Here is a 22,155-nt window from a genome sequence, read left to right as displayed (position 1 = left end):
CCACTGCTAGGGACCCCTCTGTGGTTGGGAGGGTGGGGCTGATCCTCTTGCCAGCCCAGATCCTGAACCCAAGGAGGTCTGGACCCCTGCAGCTGGAGAGGCACGGGAGCCTGGCTTTTGAGAGAGAATTCTAAATGAGGGCCCGGGTACAGAATCCTCTCCCACCCAGGGTCTTACCAGCCTGCTCTCAGAGAGACGGGAGCTGGAGTGAGAGTCTGGGGGTTGGCGTGCAGCGTCCAGGGCATGGGGTAGAGGGGCTGCTGACATACACCAGGATCTGGTGGGAGGCCCTTGGTCACCAGATAGAAGATAATGGGGAAGTGCCCACCTTGAGCATGGACGCACATACCTGCAATCATGAGGGCCCACCTGGAGCCAGGCCTATGCAGACTTCCCCAGTCACGTGGGACCACGGCACCAATTAGGGATCAGAGACAAGGAAGTCCCCCATCCTGTCTGCTGTTCCTTCCCATTCCCGTCACCATCCCCCCCACTCACCCTTCCTCCTGAGCAGCCAATGAATTCTGAGAGAGCTTAGCCAAGTTTTTTGCGTATTCCTCTTCTATCTTTATCCTGCAAATGGGAGAAAACCCAACATGTCAGCTCAGCGGCATGAGATCATATCATAGGTCTGACCCACAGCCCTGCCGCCTACTGACCGTGTAAAGGAACCCACTAGACCACAGGCTCTGAGAGTTCAAGGTTCTTGTCCATCCACCCAACACATGGCAGGTGCTTAGAAAAATCCCTGTTGAGTGAACGAGCTTGTGTGAATCTCTGTCTCCTTATCTGTAAAATGGGGTGACCCCATGTGTCTTCTGGGCTGTGAAGAGGCGCTCTTATTCGCATCACTCCTAGCCCAGGGCTGGACACGTGGGAGGCCCTCCGATGAATGAACATAACCTGTGATAGACCACAGGGACACGCAGGACAGCCTCCCTTCTGGCCCCTGCACCCCAGGGGTAGATCCTCCAAAGCGGGGACGGCCCCCACAAAGCAGGAACATCACCTCCCCCTACAGTCCCCCAGCCCTCAGCATCTCCCGACCATCAGGCCTGCAGGCCACACGTATTTCCATGGAAACTGGGCAGTGCCCAGAGCTGCGGCTGCCTCCGTTCCCCGAGCGAGGGAGGTTGCCTTGGATTTTGCTTCCAGCAGGCGAGCCCTTGACATACTTTCAAGGCAACTCTCTGGGGAGTGTTCTGGATTAACTGGCACATCATGTGAGAGTGTTGTCCCCGGCGATGCTCAGCACCTGAGCGGTGCCCTGGGCCTTGTGGGGATGAGGGACCATGCTGTGACGTCCAGAGCCACCACGCAGAAGCCCCCGGACTTTCCCTCGGCAAATAGGAAGGCCTCAGAGACCCTCCGGGGGCTGCAGCCTTGCTCTGAGCAGCTCTGAAGCTGATGGCCCCAGGTGTGGTGATGGCGATGGGTGGCCTAACCAAGCCCCCTGGCATCATTCTGAGTAAGAATTATTTTCTGCTTTGGTCTGAGAGACCCACAACTGTGTTTCTTCATTCATGGCTCTGCTCCCACTGTCATCTCTGGACGGCATCTGGGTCCCACTGGAGTCTCTTTCCTGTTTTGTCACTTCCTTGCCATTGCACTGCCCTCCCCAGGGTGATGGGCGACCAGGGTGCAGCATCCAGTCAGAGGTCAACACATCTCCCTCAAAAGCAGATCTAAGCACTCCTAGCTTCACACTCCCCAAGACTCCTCACTGCCAACTGCATACACCAGGCACCAGGCCTGGCTGCCCTATGCCGGGCCCAGCAGGCTCCACCTGTGTGCCCCTGCCCTCACCTCTCCCGGCTGGGAAAGGCCTCCCGGGAGACATCTGCACTCCTCACAGAAGACCAGAGTGTTCTCCAAGGTCAGATTCCATTTATCTGCTAACATGACATTTTTAGGAACATATAAGACCGCAGGTGTATTCAAACTTTGGCTTCACGGCCATTTACCTGGTCACCTGCTTTGTGCTACTGTTTGTTCGCACCTCAGCGATGTATCCTCTCCACCCCGTACCACCTTAGAGGGTCGTAAAATAAAGATTTGCTTCTACAAATGGAAAACAGGCCTCCTAAGCAAAAGAGGTGCTTTGAAACTCTGAAAAATTACTAAAATTGTTATTTAAAAAAATGTTAAATATATTGCCATTTACTGTAAATATTTCCAGCGCACCCTGGAAACTCCAGAATGGAAAGTTGTGTGTATAATGCACACATGGGGGGGGTGCATACATGTGGGCAGGTGTGTGTGCCTTACAGGGTCTCAGACCTCAGAGGAACTGAAAGGTGGGAGGTGGAGAAGGAACTTAAGACTCTCCTTTTACTTTTTCCTGTTTCCATCAGGATGAATTTATTGTTTCCTCGCTTATGTTCAGACAGACCATCCCTCAACAAAATCACTATTATAATCCTTGCACTTGTCACAATGACGTCACCTGACTCTTGCATCTCACTGAGCTCCCTGAAGGCAGGGATGGGAGTGGGGGGAGGAGGGGGTGGCAGGTTCTTTACAAACAGGCCCGGGACACAGTTTTAGTTCATTTTAGTTCAAGGTAACACTCCTCCTTTTTGTTATGACAGGACCAGTGCTTCCAATGTAAAGGAGCCCAGGGGTCTACGGGGGAGACAGTAGGGAGTGGTGGGGACTGTGGCAAAATGCTGCCTCTCTGGGGTGGCTGCCACTTGGCTCTGGCCCATTGTTGGGCAAACCATTCCTGCCAGACTTTCTGCCTTTTCAAGACATGCCAGGCAGCCAGCTTTTAATGTAAGATCTACCAATTAAAAAAAAAAAAGAAAAGTTAGCTCAAACTTCAAACATATTACACAGGCCAAAGCAACACATCTGCAGATTAGATTTGTCCCAAGACGAATCTTGGGGCGCCTCAGGTCTCATGCTCCCCTTGGGGCTAACTGGTCCAGGTGCCGAGTTGCCAGTGCTCATCCCAGTCGCTCAAGGGCCTCGGGCCCAGAGGACAAGGTGGCGCTGCCCGTGGCCCCGGGAGCTGGGAGGGGGCCCAGGCCTCACCTCTCCCGGATGAACTCTGACATTTCCTTCTGCATCTGCTTGCCTTTCAGTTGCTTCTGAAGCAGCAGCTCGAACCCAGCTACAGTGCCATTGCCTTGAGGATCCTTCTTATCAGCCTAGAAAGGACACAGAGGCACGGGAGGTTAGGTGATGGTGGTGTCCAGGGCTGCAGGGAATGGAGTGTGGGGAAGGCAGCCCCCGAAGGGACCCCCCCGCCCCCTGGCAAGCTGACCTCAGCCCAAGAGGGATGCTGTGCCCACGGTCCCAGCTCGTGTCTCTCTCCTGGGAGGCCTCAGACAAGCTCTCCCCTGGGTCCAAGTCTGAGCTGCTTCATCTGTGAAACTGGGTGTTGGGGGGATGCTGGCGCCCACCTCCTATGGTCATTCCAGGGTAAGTGACCCCTGGAAACGGCTTGGCACAGCACTCACCGGATCCTAAATGCTCGCTAAGTGGTATCTGATGTTAGTCAACTTTCAACCAAGTCAGGACTCAAGGAAGATGGTCAAGTCAGTGAAATGAGAGTTCAGTACTAGATTCATTTTGCAAGCAAATACTCTTAAAATGTCAAAATTAAATGTCTTCTTTCGTTTTGCTTGCATTTCTTCAAGGGGACCTGAATACCTCTTTCCTGCCTCCTACCCAGCAACCCCTAGGCTCAGCCTCCCCTGCAGGACATTCATCCCGGGGTCTGCCCACATAGCTCTTAGAGACTTCTTGGGCCTGGCAGGTACCACACCTGAAGCTGTGTCCTCCCCCATGACAGCCTTTCCCCACCAGGAATCCAGACTCAGATGCTTTGGTGCTTAAAGAAAGGAGTTAAAAATGCATCCTTTGATACCAGACAGGTACATCGGTCCTTGGACCCCTTGTCTCAGCTTAGCCATGGGGTGATGTGGTCAGGCCTTTCCAATCCCGAGCTGTGTCCATCCCCCCTCTTTGCAGTAGGCCTGGGTTGTATCTTATGTCTCTAAGACTACTTCCAGAGCAGATGTTTTAGGAGAAGGGAAATTTGGAAAGGGGTCTGGAGAGAATCCCACTTCCCATTGTTGAGCATTTAAAACCTTACGGACACCCCTCACCAAAACTCCTTTCTGACATGGGATCCCCTTTCCTCAGCCATCCTGACACAAGGCCCTCTAGGCCACACTGCTAATACCTCTCGTGACAGAGAGATCACTACCACGTAGGACACTCCATGGCATGGTGGGGCTGCTCTGGCCACTGAAAAGCTTCTCTGAGTTTTTTTTTTAAGATTTTAAATTTATTTATTCATGAGAGACACACAGAGAGGCAGAGACAGAGGCAGAGGGAGAAGCAGGCTCCCTGTGGGGAGCCTGATGTGGGACTCGATCCCCGGACCCCGGAATCATGCCCTGAGCCAAAGGCAGACGCTCAACCACTGAGCCACCCAGAAGTCCCATTCTCCAAGTATTTTTAAGATCCACACGCTTCACTGTGTGAATGCTACACCTTGATAAAAGCCAAAGAACTGCCCCCCCAAATCCTGGCCTCAATCTGCCTCCCACATGGGATGGAGAGTGATGTGTCCACACTCAGGAAAAGCAACCAGAAATGGTGGACTTTGATGGCTGTGTCAGTGGGGAGGTTTCTGTTAGAGGAAAAAGTGGTGGTCAGGAAAAATAAAGCCCTAGTAAGTAGCAGATTGCAGCAGAGCCTGAATGAGGACAGGACTCCACAAATGGTGCTCCCTTGGATGCTGACCAGTGGCAGGGTCCCTGATGCCTCCACATGAACCCCACATGCACTGTCCTGAAGCTCCCGGGGTTTGCATTCCGAAGGGCTCCAGCCAGTCTCCCCTGAATGCTCCACTTTGCACGCCCCTCTTCAGAGCTGACATCTATAGCCAGCCACTCCCCGTCGCCCCCAATCTCTGGCTGCCACCGTGAGCTTCTGTAGGTGCTGTTGACTCCTCCACCAGCCGCTCCCAGTCCTCCCCGCACGACGCTTCTAAACCTCATCACATTGTATTCCAACATCTTCCTACTGCAAACAGAAGGAGACCTAGCATGCTCATGGGGCCTCCCAAATCCCCTACACTCTGACCTCTGCCGCCCCACAGAACCCTCTCTGTGACGTCTGCTGCCCCTCTCCAGATCCCAATCCCCCCACCCCCACCCCAAGGCCTGGGAGATACACGGCTGGGCCACTGGGAATCACTGGGTATCTTTGAGAGCATAAGTGACTTGTCAACAGAACAAAAGCATGTCTGTCTGGTGCTTGGCTCGCAAACTAGAAATGGGTAGCGATGCCATCCTGCATGGTGGCGAAACAAACAGTTTTTATTCTGTGTGTTAACTGCTCCTCAGGGTCTCTGCTTAAGTGTTTTTTTTTTTTTAACCCTAAAGCATACAATTCAGTGTTTTTTTCATATGTTCCCAAGGATGAGCAACTATCAGCACTATACGAATCCAGAGTGAGGTGATTTCACTTTGAAAGTCACTGCTGGCCTTACAGGCGGAGGCCAAGGGCTATTCCTAGAGCTTCTGAGCAGGCGGGCTGTGCACCTGTCAACAGATAACTGATTTTGTTGTGGGAAAATACACGTAAGATAAAATTTACCAGGTTAACCTTTTTTTTTTTTTTTAAAGAAGGCTCCACCCCCGGCCTGGAGCCCAGTGTGGGACTTGAACTCATGACCCTGAGATTAAGCCCTGAGTGGAGATCAAGAGTCAGGATACCTAACCGACTGGGCCACCCAGGCACCCCCCCGATCTTAACCACTTTTAAGGATGCAGCTCAGCGGCATCAAGCGCATTCACAGGGATGCACAACCGTCACCCACCATCTGTCTCCAGAACTCTTTTTTATCTTGCAAAAGTGAAGCTCTGCACTCATTGAACAGAATGCAAAAGTTCTGGAACCACAGTGAGTAAAGGCAGAGCTCTCCACAGATCCTGGCACCCAACTTCCTCCTGCCTGATAGAAGCAGGAAGCCCCAAAAGGTAAAGCTTTTGTCCAAGGTCACCTTCAAGTGTGACAGAGCAAGTGGGGCGGCCAGATTCCCCCACTGAAGTTGGATCCAGCCTCTTGCTCCTACCAAGCAGCAAATTAGTGACCTTCAGCTCATCTGCATTCTATCCGGGGTTGCCGTTCTGCCCTGAATGAAAATCCCATGGATCCGCTGAGATTTATGAAACTATCTGGCCTCTAAGAGGGTCTCAAACATCTGCCCTGGATGCTCAATCTACCACCAGGTTTCAACAGAAGAGGATCCTCTTCTTTTGAGCTTGAGACCCTTCATGCACCTTCTGGGTGTCCTCTACTCCTGATCCTCGGAGAAGTAGGGGGTGGAGGAAACTGAGGCACACTTACCCAGAAATAGTCACAATAGCTCCACTCGGTTGGTTTCAGCAGCTGCTGCTCCGGCATTGTGTCTGGGTGAGGGAACGTCACGCAGTTTATCTGCAGGGCACAGAACAAGAAAGAAAACGACTTGCCTAGAAGGTTGGGAGCAGCTGGGAAGGCTCTGTGCCTGGCACACGGCATTACAGAGGTCTCCCTTTACACCAGTTTGGCAGAACATGCACTGACTGCAGTCTCGGGATGTTCCAGGGGCCCGCGTTTCCAATGAGGGGCAGCAGCACTCATGCCCACCCCAGGGGGGTGCAACCGGTCCCAACTCTCTGCAGGGCAGCATAACAGGATCTATCAAAAACCACACACGGCCTGAACCTCCAACCCAGTGACCACTATGGAGAGCATGCCCTATGGATGGATCTGTGTCCACGAGCAGGGGAGTGGTTAAACAGCAATGGGCAGAGAGGCATCTATGGGATTTGCATAGGCAGCTGAAAACGTCGGGAGAAAGTTCTTATATGTTGATGTGGAAGGCGCGCCAGGTCGTATTATCAAGTGGGGAAGAAAAAAACCAGGATGTAGAATAGTATTTACAAAATACTACTATTTGTGCAGAAAGACAGAGATTGAGCGAGAGACAGAGAGAGCGGGGAGGAAAAAACATATACACATCTGGTCATTTATGTACGGAATACTTCTGGAAGCCGATAACGTCGCCTGCTTCCTGATAAAGGAACTACGTGGCCGAGGGGTCAGGCTGAGAGTTTACCTTGTGCGTTTTATGCACCATATATATTCTACGGACAAAGAGAGTGGAAGGTGATGATGCTAGGATGTGTGCTTGGGGCCGGGCCCCCCAGGGCCGGACAGTGAAGATGTTCCTGGGGCCTGTCTCAGACGACCCTGCCCAGGCACGTCCATGGTGCCCTGGCTTTCCCCTCCCGGTGGAAGCGCTCCAGCCCCCGCTTCTGTTGGGGTTGCTTCAAGCCTGGGATCCGCTCCTGGGGGAGCCTGTTCATTTGTGTTCAGCGTGGGAGCCATGGAGATTCAGGGAGGCGAGGCCTGGGCCCTGCTGTCTGCAAGCCTCACCCCGGAGCCGGCACCCGCCAAAGCGGGAACCCTGTGATGTTCAAGCAGGAACCACATGGAAAACCCTGGGGTTCTGGACAGAGGCCGCATAAACTGCAATGCTAGGCAGCCGTGTGCATGAACGAGGTGCCTCGTGCACAGAAGCTGTGGTTTGGGTGGGGGTGCCCAGCCCCCACTCTGGGGAGGGGTGCGGTCTGTGGAGATTTGCCCAAGAGCAGATCTTGCTCTTAGCTCCTGCCAATTGCTATCAAGCCGGCAGGAAGAGTTCAGCGTGTCGTCAGGTGACACAACATGGGACGCTGGACGTGCATGTAGCACATACATTCCGCTCTGGCTGCCAGAGCCCCGGGTCTCACCTGCAGTCCCAGGAGGTCAGGACGGTGTGGGAGACGTCCCAGCCAAGGACAGGAGCCCTCTCCTCCGGAGAGGAAGGGCTCCTTTCTCTTCCTGGAAGGAAGGGCTGGGATTCCCCTTCTGGAGGGGAAGACCAGGAGCAGGAAGGATCCAGAAAACCCTGGGGATGTGGAATCTCCTCCTCCTGGCGCCTGAGGGAGTCTGCAGTGGGGGAGGCCCAGCCTCCCGATGCCCACCATCAGGCAACTGTCCCCCCAAACCCTCTTTTCAGGCTGACACACTAGGGGTGTCTCCGCCCAGCCCCGGGGGCTCGGATGGCTCACTGCCGCCTGGATCTCCTGCAGAATCATGGACACAAGGGCCGGATTCCCAAGCGTCGCATATTCCTGATGTCACGTGCCAGCTATTCTCGTTTCAACAAGTAACAGCGATCACAGGGGCATCCTTATTTTGTGTGATAATGTGGTCCGTGAACATTTCAACCAAATCTAGTGACAAACGAATGACGGCGTTATATTGGGCGTTAAGGATCGCGGAACTGGGTGAACACAGAGGTCTTCTAGAGCATTCTGGTGGGGGCTGAAGGCAAGAGGTCCCACAAATGGCCCTGTAATAACCACAGAAGGGGATCTGGCTGGGCTGGGGGACGGGGGACAAGGAGGGCTCATCCCTGCCATCGCTTCTACTGCTTTGTGAGGATACGGGTCCTTGGATGGACTGGCCAAAGGTCCCAGGATGCTTGTCCCTGCCTCTACCAACTCTGGTTTGAGGATGGATGCCCCCCCCCCCCGTCACACAGGGATGTCCCCAATGCTCCTCAGAGCCCCGCATCCCCTGGTAGATGCCAACAAGAACTGCACCCCACAAGCTCCCCGGGGGAGGCAGCAATAACCACTGGGAATCCCTAGGAGGCCTTCACTCAGGCGCCCCACACACATTGCCATGTCATCATTCCAGCAACCCCCACGGGCTGTGTTACACGGGCCTCATTTTACAGGAAGAAACTGAAAATCCCACAAGTTAAGAATCTGAATCGGGGCTGGGTTGACAGCAGAGCTCAAGCCATCAACCACACGGCTGTTCAGTGGAACGCTGGCCTGTCCACTTCCCATGCAAACGTCTGTTGCATGTGCCCCTCGAGATGCTAGATCTTTCCAGCCCTCTGCACACATGCATTTGTAATTATACCTCTCATGACTGTTTAATCAGCCAGAGAGTCTGCTCCATGATGGGAAGGAGACCCTTTCTCTGCTGTCTCCCTATTACCTGGCAAGCACAGAACCCCGAGGGGTGCTCCACAAGTGTACCTTGGTGCAATAACTGAAGGCCAGTGATGGATGGAATGGGTCTCTGTCCTCAACGGTTTTATTTTTTTTTTAAGATTTTATTTATTTATTCATGAGAGACACATAGAGAGAGGCAGAGACACAGGCAGAGGGAGAAGCAGGCTCCCTGAGGGGAGCCCGATGTGGGATTCCATCCCAGGACCCCGGGATCACGCCCTGAGCCAAAGGCAGATGCCCAACCACTGAGCCACCCAGGTGTCCCTGTCCTCAACAGTTTAAAGCCTCACAAGGAAGGCAAATTGGTGCATAAGCGATTGCCCTACTTTGGGATAAATCACCACTAGGGTTAGCATGGGTGCTGGGACTGCAGGAATGGCTGGGGGTTGGGAGAAGGAATCTGAGAGAGAGAGAGAGAGAGAGAGAGATTTAGCTAATAAGAGGGTTAGGGTTAGGCAGACAGGGGGTGAGAGGTACAGAGGGTCACAGGTTCGCAAAGGATCCAGGGTCCGAGGCTGCACCCACAGTCGGGGGATCACTGCTCTGTGTGGCTGGGAGGCAGAGTCAGGGAGGACTGCGAACGGGACAGGGGGCAGCAAGCGCTTTGTGGACAGAGAAGAGCAGCACGCAGGCCTTCACCCATCTCGGCCCGGACGTGCGTGGGGCCACCTGGGAGGGCAGGCAGCAGGCCCAGCTCCAGTCCAGTCCCGGGGCTCTGCTTGCTCCGAGCCCTCTGGCCGGTCACTTCCTCCTGCAAAAACTCCCAGAGGAGGCATAAGTGTGTATTTACAACCCCTGGGGGTGGTGGTTGCAACACAAACGTCCCTGCTGGGCCCCAGATCAACCAAGTGTCGTAGGTCTAGGAACCCATCGAGGAACTGGCATTTTAAGCAAATGTCCCAGAGGCTTGGGCTGCCAGCAACACTTTGCAGGCCAGCTCTGAGCAGCTCCGATTTAGGTCAGTGGGAAGGAGGAGGGGAGACACGAGGCCAGGACAGACAATGAGCAAGGTGCGCTGGAGAGGCGGCTCCAACCAAGCGCCTTGACGCTCTGGCTCAAAGCCAAGGCATGGCGGGTGACTCAGGTCCCTACCCTGGGGCCCCCAGAACATCCCTGCCAGGAAAGCGCTTCCACTTTGCATCTGTCCTTTCCACTTTTCTCCTACTATTCTAACATACCACCATACCACCACCCTCCCCCCTCCTTCTCCCTCCCTCCGCTGGAGGGCACTTGGTGGGGGGGGGGTTCTGCTTTGCTCTGGGGCATTCCCTGGCACTCTGAAAGTGAGGATAATGCGCACTTGGGGGGCCTGCCCCTGGGGCCGGCCCACACCCTGCCCATCAGCTGCCCCTGACCCAGGCCCCACTCTCTTCCACAGGCAACCTCCAAGGGCGGGGGGCACACAGGCCCTGAGTCCTGATGCATCCCAGCCGGGCGAGGTACGGCTGCCTGCCTCAGTTCTGTCATCTGTAAACAAGGTCAAGAAGATCAGTGCGCCCCGAGCACTTACTACATGCCCGGCTCCTGTTCTGAGTGCTTTGGGCATACAGAAGCATTTAGTCCTCACCCCATCCCCGGGGCACAGACACCTGGCATCTCTCCCCATTGTACAGATGTGCACACTGAGACACAACGGGGCTGCTGTGCAGCTAGCAGGTGCTGTAACAGACCCTCTGGCTTCACGGCCACCATACGACAGTGGTCCTGTCACCTCCATCTCACACAGCGAGCAGAGAGCTCCATGAGCCGCTCGAACACTACCAGCACATAGTAAATGCACACCAAAGTGGCAGCAATTACGGTTGCCGATGTCACCGTGAACCCAACCCTATCTTTCATCCAGAGCAGGATTTTCAGCCTGCACGAGCCAGGGTGGCATACCTGTTCTGGGCCTCATTTTCGTGTGGATGGTCAGAATGGCTCAGACCTGCCTGTGCTGGAGCCTGAGGGAGCAGGTCCCCACTCTGGGCTCCCTGCACTCGAGTCAAAGCAGCACACCTAGGACCCCACGTCTCATGTCTCCAAGCCCTTAGCTGGCGGTCTGAGCAGCGGGACAAGGCATTTGTCCCCTTTCCCTCACACGGGCCTGGTGTGTGTGTGTGTGTGTGTGTGTGTTGGGGAGTCCTCCTGGGCTCGCCTGTGGGGGCTTGGTGGGCTTCTAGAAGAACCCCAGGAGGTGGTCTGGCCACTCCAAGCAGGAGCTGCCTGCACCCCTCCAGAACTCTCTTCTTAGAGTTCTTTTCTTCTTGTTTTTAACTTTGACATCTTCCAGAAGTCACGCTGCCCGCAAAGCAACCCCGCCATGGCTGTAATTTACATGTCACATCATAGCTGGTGTGCAGAGCACAGGCTACCCCCTCCGCCCCGCCCGGGCACATGTGCCTCCCCCGGGGAGGAGGGCTTCTGCATCTTTCCTACCACGCCTGCACCTGCACCCAGTCACCCACCCGGAGGGAAAAAGTGAAAGGTGAAATCAACAGAAGGCCTGGGGTGGGGGTGGAGATGAAGGTGGGGCGAGGGGGGTTGGGGATGGGGGTGGGGGTGAGAGATGGGGATGGGGGTGAGGGTGGGGATGAGGATGGGGTGAGGGTGGGATGGGGATGGGGGTGAGGGAAGGGATGGGGATGGGGGTGAGGGTGGGGATGACGATGGGGTGAGGGTGGTGATGAGGATGGGGTGAGGGTGGGATGGGGATGGGGGTGAGGGTGGGATGGGGATGGGGGTGAGGCTGGAGATGAGCTTGGGGTGAGAGTGGGATAGGGATGGGGGTGAGGGATAGGGATGGGGATGGGGGTGAGGATGGGGGTGAGGATGGGTGTGAGGGTGGGGATGAGGATGGGGTGAGGGTGAGATGGGAGTGAGGGATAGGGATGGGGATGGGGTGAGGATGGGGGTGAGGGTGGGGGTGGGGATGGGGTGCGGGTGGGGATGAGGATGGAGTGAGGGTGGCATGTGGATGGGGATGAGGGTGAGGGATAGGGATGGGGTAAGGGTGGGATGGGGATGAGAGTGGGGACGAGGATGGGGGTGAGGATGGGGGTGAGGATGGGGCTGAGGATGGGGTGAGATGGGGATGGGGGTGAGGGACAGGGGTGGGGATGGGGTGAGGATGGGTGTGAGAGTGGGGATGAGGATGGGGTGAGGGTGGGGATGAGGATGGGAGTGAGGATGGGGTGAGGATGGGATGGGGATGGGGTGAGGGTGGGGAAGGGGTGAGGTTGGGGATAGGGATGGGGATGGGGGGTTAGGCTGGGGATGGGGATGGGGAGGAAGGCAAGGGGAATCTCGGCTCCATCCAAGCTTCGGAACTTCCCAGATTCTAGGCTGGGCTTGCACTGGGTCCACATTGCCATGGCAACCGCCCAGCAGGCAGAAAGCCCCGCTTGCCCACCCCACCTGTGAGCGCCAGCGGAAGTCCATCGCTTACCGTGATGGTATTTTCCTTGCTCTGCTTTTTGCCTGGCGATGAGGATCCCAGGTTCTGGGGAGAGAGGCAAGAGACATCATCGAGGCTGTTCTCCATACTGGACATCTCGGGTTTTCTATTCGGGCTCCCTGCAAGCCTCGTGCTGGGAAGTTCGGGGGACGCTGGAGCTCCCATTAACCCTTAAGTCACCATATTCAGGAAGAGGGCAGGCAGGAGCGGCCCTGACCCCACGCTGCTTCCTGGGGGGGACCAGGCGGGCTCGCAGCCTCCAGCCCAGGCTCTGAGGGAACCACTCCAAGCCAGGTCTCCCTCCTCTTCTCGCAGCCCCTGATTTGGGGACTTAACCCGTCAGCTGCCCTCTGCTGGTAAGCCTTCCGAGTGCTGCCTGCTGTCTGAACCTGCAGAAGCCACCGGGGAGCAGAGAGTTAAAAGCAGGCCGCCACCTCCTGGCACCAAGGACTCCGAAAACGAAAACGACTTGTATCCTGAATCCCCTGGGTCCAACACATCAAACCCTCAATCCGTGCAACGTGCAACGGGAATGCCTGGCCCCCTCCGTGACGTGCCACTGCCCCGACACCGGGAGGCAGGAGGGATTTCTCAGCAGAGCCGCCTCTCTGCTTTCATTCATTCAGCCTTTGCATTGCCTTTTTTATGTCTTCCTGCTACCAGCGCATAAGCCACTGTCCCAAATACCTTGGATCCCACAGGTTCTCAGCAGCCTTGCCCCAGTCCCAGCATGGTTCTGAGATGGATTACATTAAGGATTACCAGCTGAAAAGACCACATCTCAAAAGACCAGATCACAGGAGTCTATGATCCTAAAGGGGAGGAGGAGGATCAATGCTGAGGAGGTCGTTGCCCCATTATTAGCAGTTATGTTAGTGACTCAAGAGGGTCTCTGAGCAGGATGTGCAATGTCCACTCCTGTCCTGAGCCACTCAATGAGTGGGAAAGTGGGCTCTCCCCAAGGCCCTGGGAGAAGGGGCATTATATGGATGACCTGGGACCCACAGCCTTTTTGCCCTAGTGGAACCTAAGGACATGGTTGTCAGGGAGGCTTCTCCAGCCAGCCTCAGGGAACCAGCAATGCCCATCCTGGGCCGGCACCACTTGGACCACTGGCAGGATGAGCATCTAGGCTTGGGGGTCAGCCTGGCCTCAGGATGCCATCTGCTCAGCACACAAAACAGAGAGCTTGATGGAGCCCATGCTTGCAGCCCATGTTCATCCTCTTACTCCTATCCAGACGTACTTGGGCCAGTAAGGAAAGTCAGTTAATGGAAGCCCATACCCTCAGGCTAGCGAGCTAAAAGGGACTGTGCACATCATCTACGTCCTAGACAAGAAACATAAATTCACTAGGGGCACCTGGGTGGCTCAGGGGTTGAGGGTCTACCTTCAGCTTAAGTATCATCTCGAGGTCCTGGGATCAAGTCCCACATCAGGCTCCCCACAGGGAGCCTGCTTCTCCCTCTGCCTGTGTCTCTGCCTCTCTCTCTGTCTCTCATGAATAAATAAATAATTTTTTTTATAAAGAAACTCAGTAACTTTGTCACTGTGCCAAGTCATGCGACTTCTCTCACTTTCACTGCTATCAGTGGTCTTCAAACTTTGGAGTGCATCAGAATGAACAAGAAGTGGCCCCAAATTGGGTCCCACCTGACCCAGCAGCTCTTGGGGGTGAGGGGGCAGCGTCTCTGAAGCAGAGTTTGGGGGCCTCCCTTAGGGACTCACTGATCTATGATGTCATTCATCAAGGCTTCCCTACTTCTGGCAGCCACTCTAGTAGCCCAGGAAGGCTCTGGGGCTGCCTCAAGCTTGTGGCCAACCACAGCTTCGATGGACATTTTCAAAGCATCAACGCATCCACCTTGCTAACCCTGGACCCTCCTGTGCTATCATTCGCACCCCAGGGCATTCGCCAAAATTGGGCCACCTGACAGGAAGACAGAGGCCACAAGGTAGGAGCTCCAGTGCCGCTACCCTGTGGCAGGTGTAGGGCTCTCCTGCGGGTTCCTCTGCATGGGCACTGGCCAAGCAAACGCACGCCAGGGAGGGGGGTGCAGAAGGGAAGCCTCCGGTGTGGTAAAGCGAGGAAGTCAGAGCCGCAGGCTCTTTTCTCTTTTCTCTCTATTCTTCTGGCTTCTCACATGGAGGCTGGGGACAACCTCCTGCTTTTTGGGTGTCTTTGCAGGGATGGAGAAAGATCTCCATCATCCACAAACACTGATTTGGGAGCCATTGTGTCCAAGGTTCTATGGAATGAAGCTGGATACAGAGGTTGCCCTCATCCCCGTAACTTGGGTCAGGACAGGAGTGCAAGTAATGGCATGGATGGGGGGCATCCTATGTGTGGGTGTTGGCACCTTCCCACTCTCTTTCCTCCAGGTAGTACAGCCTTAGCCTGGACTGACCACTACACACACACACACACATACCACACACACACACACACACACACACACACACACACATCCCTGCAGCATTCCACAGAAGGGCTTAGAGGGAACAACACCTCCATCACAGGGAGAATACCTACTAGCTAGATGTTGGTTTCTAAATATTATTTCAGACTCAAAGGAACCAGGCTCCTGGGAGAAATGGCTCATTTCAGAAGCCAGGTCCATCTGGAACATCTTATTCTAGGAGGTTAGAAACCATGCAAAGAACAATGCAATCTCACCAATGGACCCAAGCGCCTGCAGATAGAAGTTCCAACAAGCCAAATTTGGGACAATGGGAGCATGATTATGAATAATGACTACAAATGAGTAACTTCAAAGGGCAGGGAGGGAGAGGGGGGCAGCATTCCTTTCTGGAAGAAGGCCCATAAAAATGGATAGAGATTCACAACATCACCATTTGCAAAGCCCAAAGTCAAAATGGATCTGGCCACAGTCACCAAGGATGCTCAAAGCATTGAGGTGAAAAGTCTGTGAAGGAATAGGATATGCCCATGGTCTCACCCTATCACCCCCCCAGATTACTGGCTAATTAGGAAGGGGAAAAATGCACCCTTGCAAAGGGGTCTTTGCATTAACCTGGAGCTCAAACCCCCGGTTTGTATCGCTGGTAGGGTGCTATCCCAGGAGGCCCCAGGTAGTAGAAATCCTTGCCAGAACTGTTAGCCTGAGTCTAAGCATAAAAAAACAACTGGACTAAGCATGCGGGTCATTCTACACCTGGCCTGGACTCGTCTCAAAAAGAGCCTCTGTGGGGCAAGACAAAAGAACATAAAAACAGGTGGTGAATATGGTCTAGATTAAAAGAAGCAAAAGCCATAAATGAGATGAAATGGTCAATCCCTTCAATGGAATACTATGTGGCCATAAAAAAGGAACATGGTGCTACTACATCTGCAACATCCACTGACGTCGGAACATGTCCTAAGGGCAAAGAGCCAGACACAAAAGACCACACGCGCTGCGATTCCACTTATATGAACCGTCCAGAAGAGGCAAATCGATGGAGACAAAAAAAAAAAAATAGGTCAGTGGGTGCCAAAGGCTTCCGGGGATTCTTCCCAGGGCGATGAAAATGCTCTAAAAGCGATTACGATGGTGGTGGCATAACTGTGACCGTTGCACTGTGCATTTTAAGTGGATGGATTGTAGGCTGTGTGAACTGCATCTCAATAAAGCCCAGAGAGAGGGAAACTTTAAAGAGATCTAGCCAATAATACATCCACGTGGGAAACTGGAACGTACCCTGGGCTGGGGAGACAAAGGGGGAGTTTGACGAGGAATTACGTATATTAAATGATCATACCAAATTAACGTCTTCTCACATGGGCTAATGCTACTGTGGTCATGTCCCCTCTCCATGGAGATACACACTCTGGAGCATTTCCAGTAAAAACAGCGTGTCGGGACTTTGCTTTCAAATAATCCTGGGATGGGGGGACAGGAGAGGTAGGCAATGGAGCTATAAATGAAGATTGGCTGAATAATCATTGCAGTTAGAGGACGAGTCCATAGTACTTTATTACAGCAAGCCTTCTGCGTTTCTAAATGTTTGCCAAGGTGCAGAATAAAAAAAATTTTTTTTAATGTCCTTTGCTTATGATTCTGGAAAGTTTTCTCCTTCCTTGTTTCTTTTTTAATTTTTTAAAAAATATTTTATTGGGACGCCTGGGTGGCCTAGTGGTTGAGCGTCTGCCTTTGGCCCAGGGCGTGATCCAGGGGTCCTGGGGTCAAGTTTGGCATTGGGGTCCCCATAGGGAGCCTGCTTCTCCCTCTGCCTGTGTCTCTGCCTCTCTCTCTGCATCTCTCATGAATAAATAACATCTTTTTAAAAACTATTTATTTATTTATTAAAGAGAAAGAGAGAGCAAGCACATGTGGGTGGAGGGGCAGAGGGAAAAGGATAACTGAAGAATGTGTGAATGAGCAAATGAACACATGGGTGTTTGAGATACAGAGTTGGGGGTGGGTCAAGCAGGTTGCCCATTGGAGCAGAGAGCCTGATGTGGGTCTCGAACCCAGGACCCTGGGATCACGACCCGAGCCAAAGGAAGATACTCAACTGACTGAGCACCCCCAGGCGCCCCGCACCTTCCTTTTTTAAAAGTCCCTGCCCAGCCTGGTCTCCTACTCTCACCTGGGCCACTCTGCTGTCACTGCAAGGTGAGGACCCATGGGGGTGATAACACACAAAACGGTGCTGGGTGGACTGCACTAACCCATGGGCCCCGGCTGGGCAACCCTTCTTGACCCCGTCTTCAGGCCCCGTGAATCCTCAGAAGGCGGGATGCAGAATGAAACCTCTCAATGACCCCCCTGTTCTGGTGGAAGAGACCCAAGCACCTCACAAAAGGCCTGTGCAGACCCCTCCAGCCCCTCACCCCCTGCCCTCCCTGCACCTGTGGGTTCAATAAATCCCAGTCCCACTTGGCCCCCGCAGGTTCTCTTAAAATACCGCTCTGCTTCCCCCTCCTCTGGGCATCCACACGTGCTCTTCCCTCCACTGGAAGGCTGTTCCCCATCACCACCCTGCACCACGCTAAGCCCTCACTCAGATGTCCAGTCTTAGTTCACTATCTCTTCTTCTAGAGCCCCGGCACTGGCACCTCCACCACCACCCAATGGCCACCTGGCCAGGTGCCCAGAGCACATGCCTCCCCTAGCGCTTACTGCTGCGGACAGGAAATTTTCACTTATCTTGTGTCTTCTCTGGCACCAGCCACCAGCCTCCACTAGAGCAGGGGCTCTGTCTGTCTGTGACCCAGTGCCTGGCTGAGAAGGAGAAGATGCTCGATGGAACATGTGTCGCTGGACTGAGAGGGGAGCCCCGTTAGGTGGATGAGTCTCAGCATCTCACCTCTACTCCCAGCTCTTGTCTCCGACGGGACCCTGAGTTTCCGACCCATTGGTCCCACCCCCATGCTCCTGGAGGACATTTCTAGGAAGCCAGACCCACTGTAAGGTTGGTCACAAAAGGGGCTGGACTTTGGTGTCCAGGTCCCTTCCCTGCTCCCACTCCAGGCCCTGCCACGTGGGACAGGCCAGGACATGAAGGCCAGCAAAACTCAGCCTTTGACATACCAGCGTCCCCTGGTCAGGTGGGCCCCTTTTATTTGTTTTATTCTTTTTTTTTAAGATTTTATTTATTTTTTCATGAGAGACACAGAGATATAGGCAGAGACACAGGCAGAGGGAGAAGCAGGCTCCCTGTGGGGAGCCTGATGTGGGACTCGATCCCAGAACCTTGGGATCATGCCCTGAGCAGAAGGCAGATGCTCAACCCCTGAACCACCCAGGTGCCCCTAGGTGGGCCCCTTTTATCCAGTATTCCGGCAGCCCACTCCAGGGCTGCAAGCCAGAAACATCCACTGGGTGGCACTACATCATCACTACCTGTGCCCAGCCATCTGGTCTCCCAGAGCTGGGAAGTGCAGGTAGGTTCCCTGGAAGAGCCATCAGTCCTGCCCAGGACAGGGGGCCGGGGTGGGGGGGTGGAGACGTGGGGGTGGGGGACAGCTCACAGGCCTTTGAGCAAACCCTGGGCAACCTGCTGACCCACCCCCAACCCTGTATCTTGAACACCCCTGTGTTCATTTGCTCATGCACCCACTCTTCCGTTATTCTTCAGGTATCACTATGTTGTGATTGTTATAACCAGCAGTTTGGGACTGTGTGAGCAAATACTATGCATGCTGAAGAGCGCGGTCTATACTTGGGGGATCATTTGTTGGCGGCACTCTCTGTAAACACCCAAATTTCTCATCCTTTTCCTGGGACTGGCCCCAAGCACCACTGCGAAGAGCCAGCTCCACAGCTTCACGAATCCCTCCACGGCCTAAAAAAAATACAATAACACGCTACCTTCTGGTTCTGGGACTCGTGAACAACTGCTTATTGGCTCTCCGTGCACTTGCTGCATTATTTTGATTACTTCGATGACACATCAACCCTCCACGTTCTCATCCCAAGCGACTACACCCAATTCCACCTGCCGCTTAATGCGGCATCCCCAAGTACCCTGCTTCCCATAACGCTCATTGTACCTGCCTTCTGTTAGTCAAATGCGTTCATTTTGGGAAATGTAAAAGATACTACAAAGTACAAGGAAAATAAAAAGTACTTTAGACCAAGGTTTCTCAACCCCAACACCACTGTATTTTCGGACTGAATAATTCTTTGTTGGGTGTGTGTGTGTGTGGGGGGGTGCTGTCCAGTGCATTGTAGGCCAACTAGTCATAGTAGAGCCCTACACACTAGAGACCAGCCAGTGGTACTCCCCCTCCCCAGCTGTGACAACCAAAACATTTCCAAACAAATGTTCCCGACTGAGAATCAGTCTTAGATGCAGACAGAACTACCATCAACTGTTCTGATTAATTTTTCTTCCAGTCGTTTGTCTTCATGAACATGTGGATTTCTTCCTACCAGGTAAGACCGGCTGGGCATGGAGGGTGTGTGCTGCTTAACCTCTACCTAAATCATTAAGTTTTCTTCAGAAATGGTATTTCTCGAGTCTGTGTAACAGAACAGGCTAGGTGGTGATTCAGTGCCAACATCCACTGTGCCTATCCCCTGTGGCTGGACAGTTAAGGCTCGGTCCCATGCTGCAGAGCCAGAAATAATGCTTGAGGGAACGCTTCCCACACTGATCAGAATCCCTGAATGTATTCCAAGAACAGATGCTAGAGGGGATATCCCTGGGTCAAAGCAGCTTCCGAGAAGGTTCTCTCAATATACATTAAAAAACAAAACGGTTCAGTAACAACTTAGCAGTATTTGGGGGGCGGAGGGAGTCATGTACTATTAGGGAAAGAAGGATGAATGATGGGGCAGTGGAGAGGATGTTTTCAATCTTCTAGACGATACCCAGGGTAGCACCGGCTCTTTCAGTTATGTTACAACACACCAGAACTCAGACTGATGTCTTCAGAAAACAATCTGTAGCCAGGAGGTAAACCTGCTTCATTCCAAATAGATTGATGGAGGTTGTGCTGGAATGGCTGTTGGGGGCTTGGCAGAGAACACACAGTGCCAGGGGTGTGTGTGATGTGTGCCACGAGCAGGGGAGTGAAGGGGACACGGATGGGGACACACACACACACACACACACACACACACACACACATACACACTGTGCATTATCTACCAGGCCCAGACTGCCCCCTGCTTAAGACAATGGTCCTCAGACCAGCATGATCAGCATCCCCTGGGGGCCTGGTTGGAAACAGAACCTCAGAGTCCTCCCTAAAACCCCTGAATCAGAACCTACATTTTTAACAAGAGGCCTGGGTGATGAGTGAGTGAGTCCATCAGAATGTAAGAAGTCTTGACCCACACAGACTTCCAAATTCTTTTCCCCAGCGCCTGCTGAACCGACCGTAAGCCTGATGCTCAGCTTCCCAAGACAACATAATAAAGTTTCCAAAAAGTAAGACTCTTGCCTGCATTAAAGCTAAGTGTCACATTTTTAGCAGGCTAAAGGAATGGATCACGAGGCCTTTCTTTGAACGGCTGGCACACAGGACTCGCCAGTATGGGTGACAAGCAGCTCTTGTCATCCTGAATACCAGCACAGTATCACCTTCACCATCACCATCACCCCTGAGGCCTGGAAAGGGATGGTAGAGTCTGGAGCCTTCATTAAGAACATCTTCTGGATGGGCACACCTGGGGGGGCTCAGGGGTTGAGTGTCTGCCTTTGGCCCAGGGCATGATCCCAGGGTCCTGGGATCAATTCTTCATTGGGCTCTCCACAGGGAGCCTGCTTATCCCTCTGCTTATGTCTCTGCCTCTCTCTCTGTGTCTCTCATGAATAAATAAAATCTTAAAAGAAAAAAGAACATCTTCTGGATAGACTTTATGGATAGAATAAATAAGCCAACCCTCACTTCCTTAGACACAGTGTAACACAACTTGAAAGGCCATGAGGTGTGGCATCAAGGTCCATTCCAATCACATATTCGTGTCAACCTGCATGGGTTGCTGCAATGGCCTGATACTCAGTGGTCTCACCTGTTGCTCGGGAAAGGTACCCATATCTGTACAGATGTCAATAGGTAGGATGAATGGGAAAGCAGGATGGAACTCTTACACCATTCTCCCATTTCCTCTCATCTTGTCATTGTGGGCTCTGTGCTAGATTATTAAAGGTAAGATAGCATTTTACAAAATCCCCTTCTGGGTGAAGTCTAGGGGTGGGGAAAGAGAGAGCATAGAAGAAGGAAGATGACGTGATCCGGCCCCATCCGTATTCTTAAAGTGACAGACACCTAGATTCTACATATTGGGAATCCAGGTGGCAGGATGGAACCCGCCGCCCTAACGATAGGGACAGTCCACTGCCATTGCCCCACTGCAACGACCCTCCAGTTTTCTAGAGAAAACCAACAAACCACAACTGCCCACTCTCCCCCAATCATGGTACATGGGAATGACCCAGATATACCAGCCACTCTGTACCAGGGGCAGAACCGGGCTGTGGTCACCTGGACCCCTGCTCAGTGCCCTCTTGATGACACCTCCCTGGGCCTGCTAGACTGGCTACCCCTACTTCCCGTAACACGACCCCTTACCTGGGAATCACCGGTGGATTTTCGGACACTCATGTGGGCAGTCTCGGGAGGGTGCGCTGGGGTCCCTGCCACGTGGTATCCATTCACTGTGGGAGAGAAACAGTGCTCAGATGCCACGCCGGCCACACACGGGCGATGCCAACTGCCTGCAACTGCAGCCCCTTGTGCCATGTCACTGCCCGCCAGCCTCTGAGATGTCTCGCACAGCCAGGACCATCCCTTGGGATCTGACCAGTGGTTGTGGGGCTGGAAATGGGCTCCAAGCATCTCTGTGATCCCCAGCTCCCAACTGCGGATCTCTCGGGGGGGACCACATTTCTTTCTGAACCAGAGAGGGACGTGCTTAAGAGGAGGGGTGGGGGTCACTACAGTCCAACAGCTATCACTGAAGATGCCACATCAGCTGTGGCCACTGGTGCTGATCCAGGGTCCAGGCTCTCTCCAGGGTCAGGCAGGACCGCCTCTACCTGCCTGCAGCTCCCCAGAGGAACCACTTCCACCCTCATCCTCACAGCATATAAGAAAAGAGCACTGGGTTTACTGGTTTCTCTGAAATTTGGCTTTGCCAATTAATAGCTGGGGTGGGGAAGGGCATCGCAGACCATCTCTTT

The 22,155-nt window shown here is 53.6% G+C and overlaps 1 protein-coding gene across 7 annotated transcripts in view; it reads right to left on the bottom strand.

Annotated features, from left to right (window-relative positions):
• Positions 1–22,155, bottom strand: part of GAS7 (growth arrest specific 7) — a 208,389-nt gene that overhangs the window by 22,775 nt on the left and 163,459 nt on the right. For all 7 annotated transcript variants that reach the window (XM_055305576.1, XM_055305581.1, XM_055305582.1 and 4 more), the window contains exons 4-8: positions 21,545–21,630; positions 12,508–12,561; positions 6,370–6,459; positions 3,037–3,152; positions 499–573 (exon numbers count right to left, since the gene is read on the bottom strand). In XM_055305576.1, coding sequence (XP_055161551.1) covers positions 499–573; positions 3,037–3,152; positions 6,370–6,459; positions 12,508–12,561; positions 21,545–21,630 — 421 coding nt within the window. The remainder of the gene's footprint in view (positions 1–498; positions 574–3,036; positions 3,153–6,369; positions 6,460–12,507; positions 12,562–21,544; positions 21,631–22,155) is intronic.

The sequence above is a fragment of the Nyctereutes procyonoides genome, unplaced genomic scaffold (genome assembly GCF_905146905.1).
Source record: "Nyctereutes procyonoides isolate TBG_1078 unplaced genomic scaffold, NYPRO_anot_genome, whole genome shotgun sequence".
Taxonomy (NCBI): Eukaryota; Metazoa; Chordata; class Mammalia; order Carnivora; family Canidae; genus Nyctereutes; species Nyctereutes procyonoides.
Note: the sequence above shows the minus strand (reverse complement) of the source record. Positions and strands in the feature narration are given on the sequence as shown.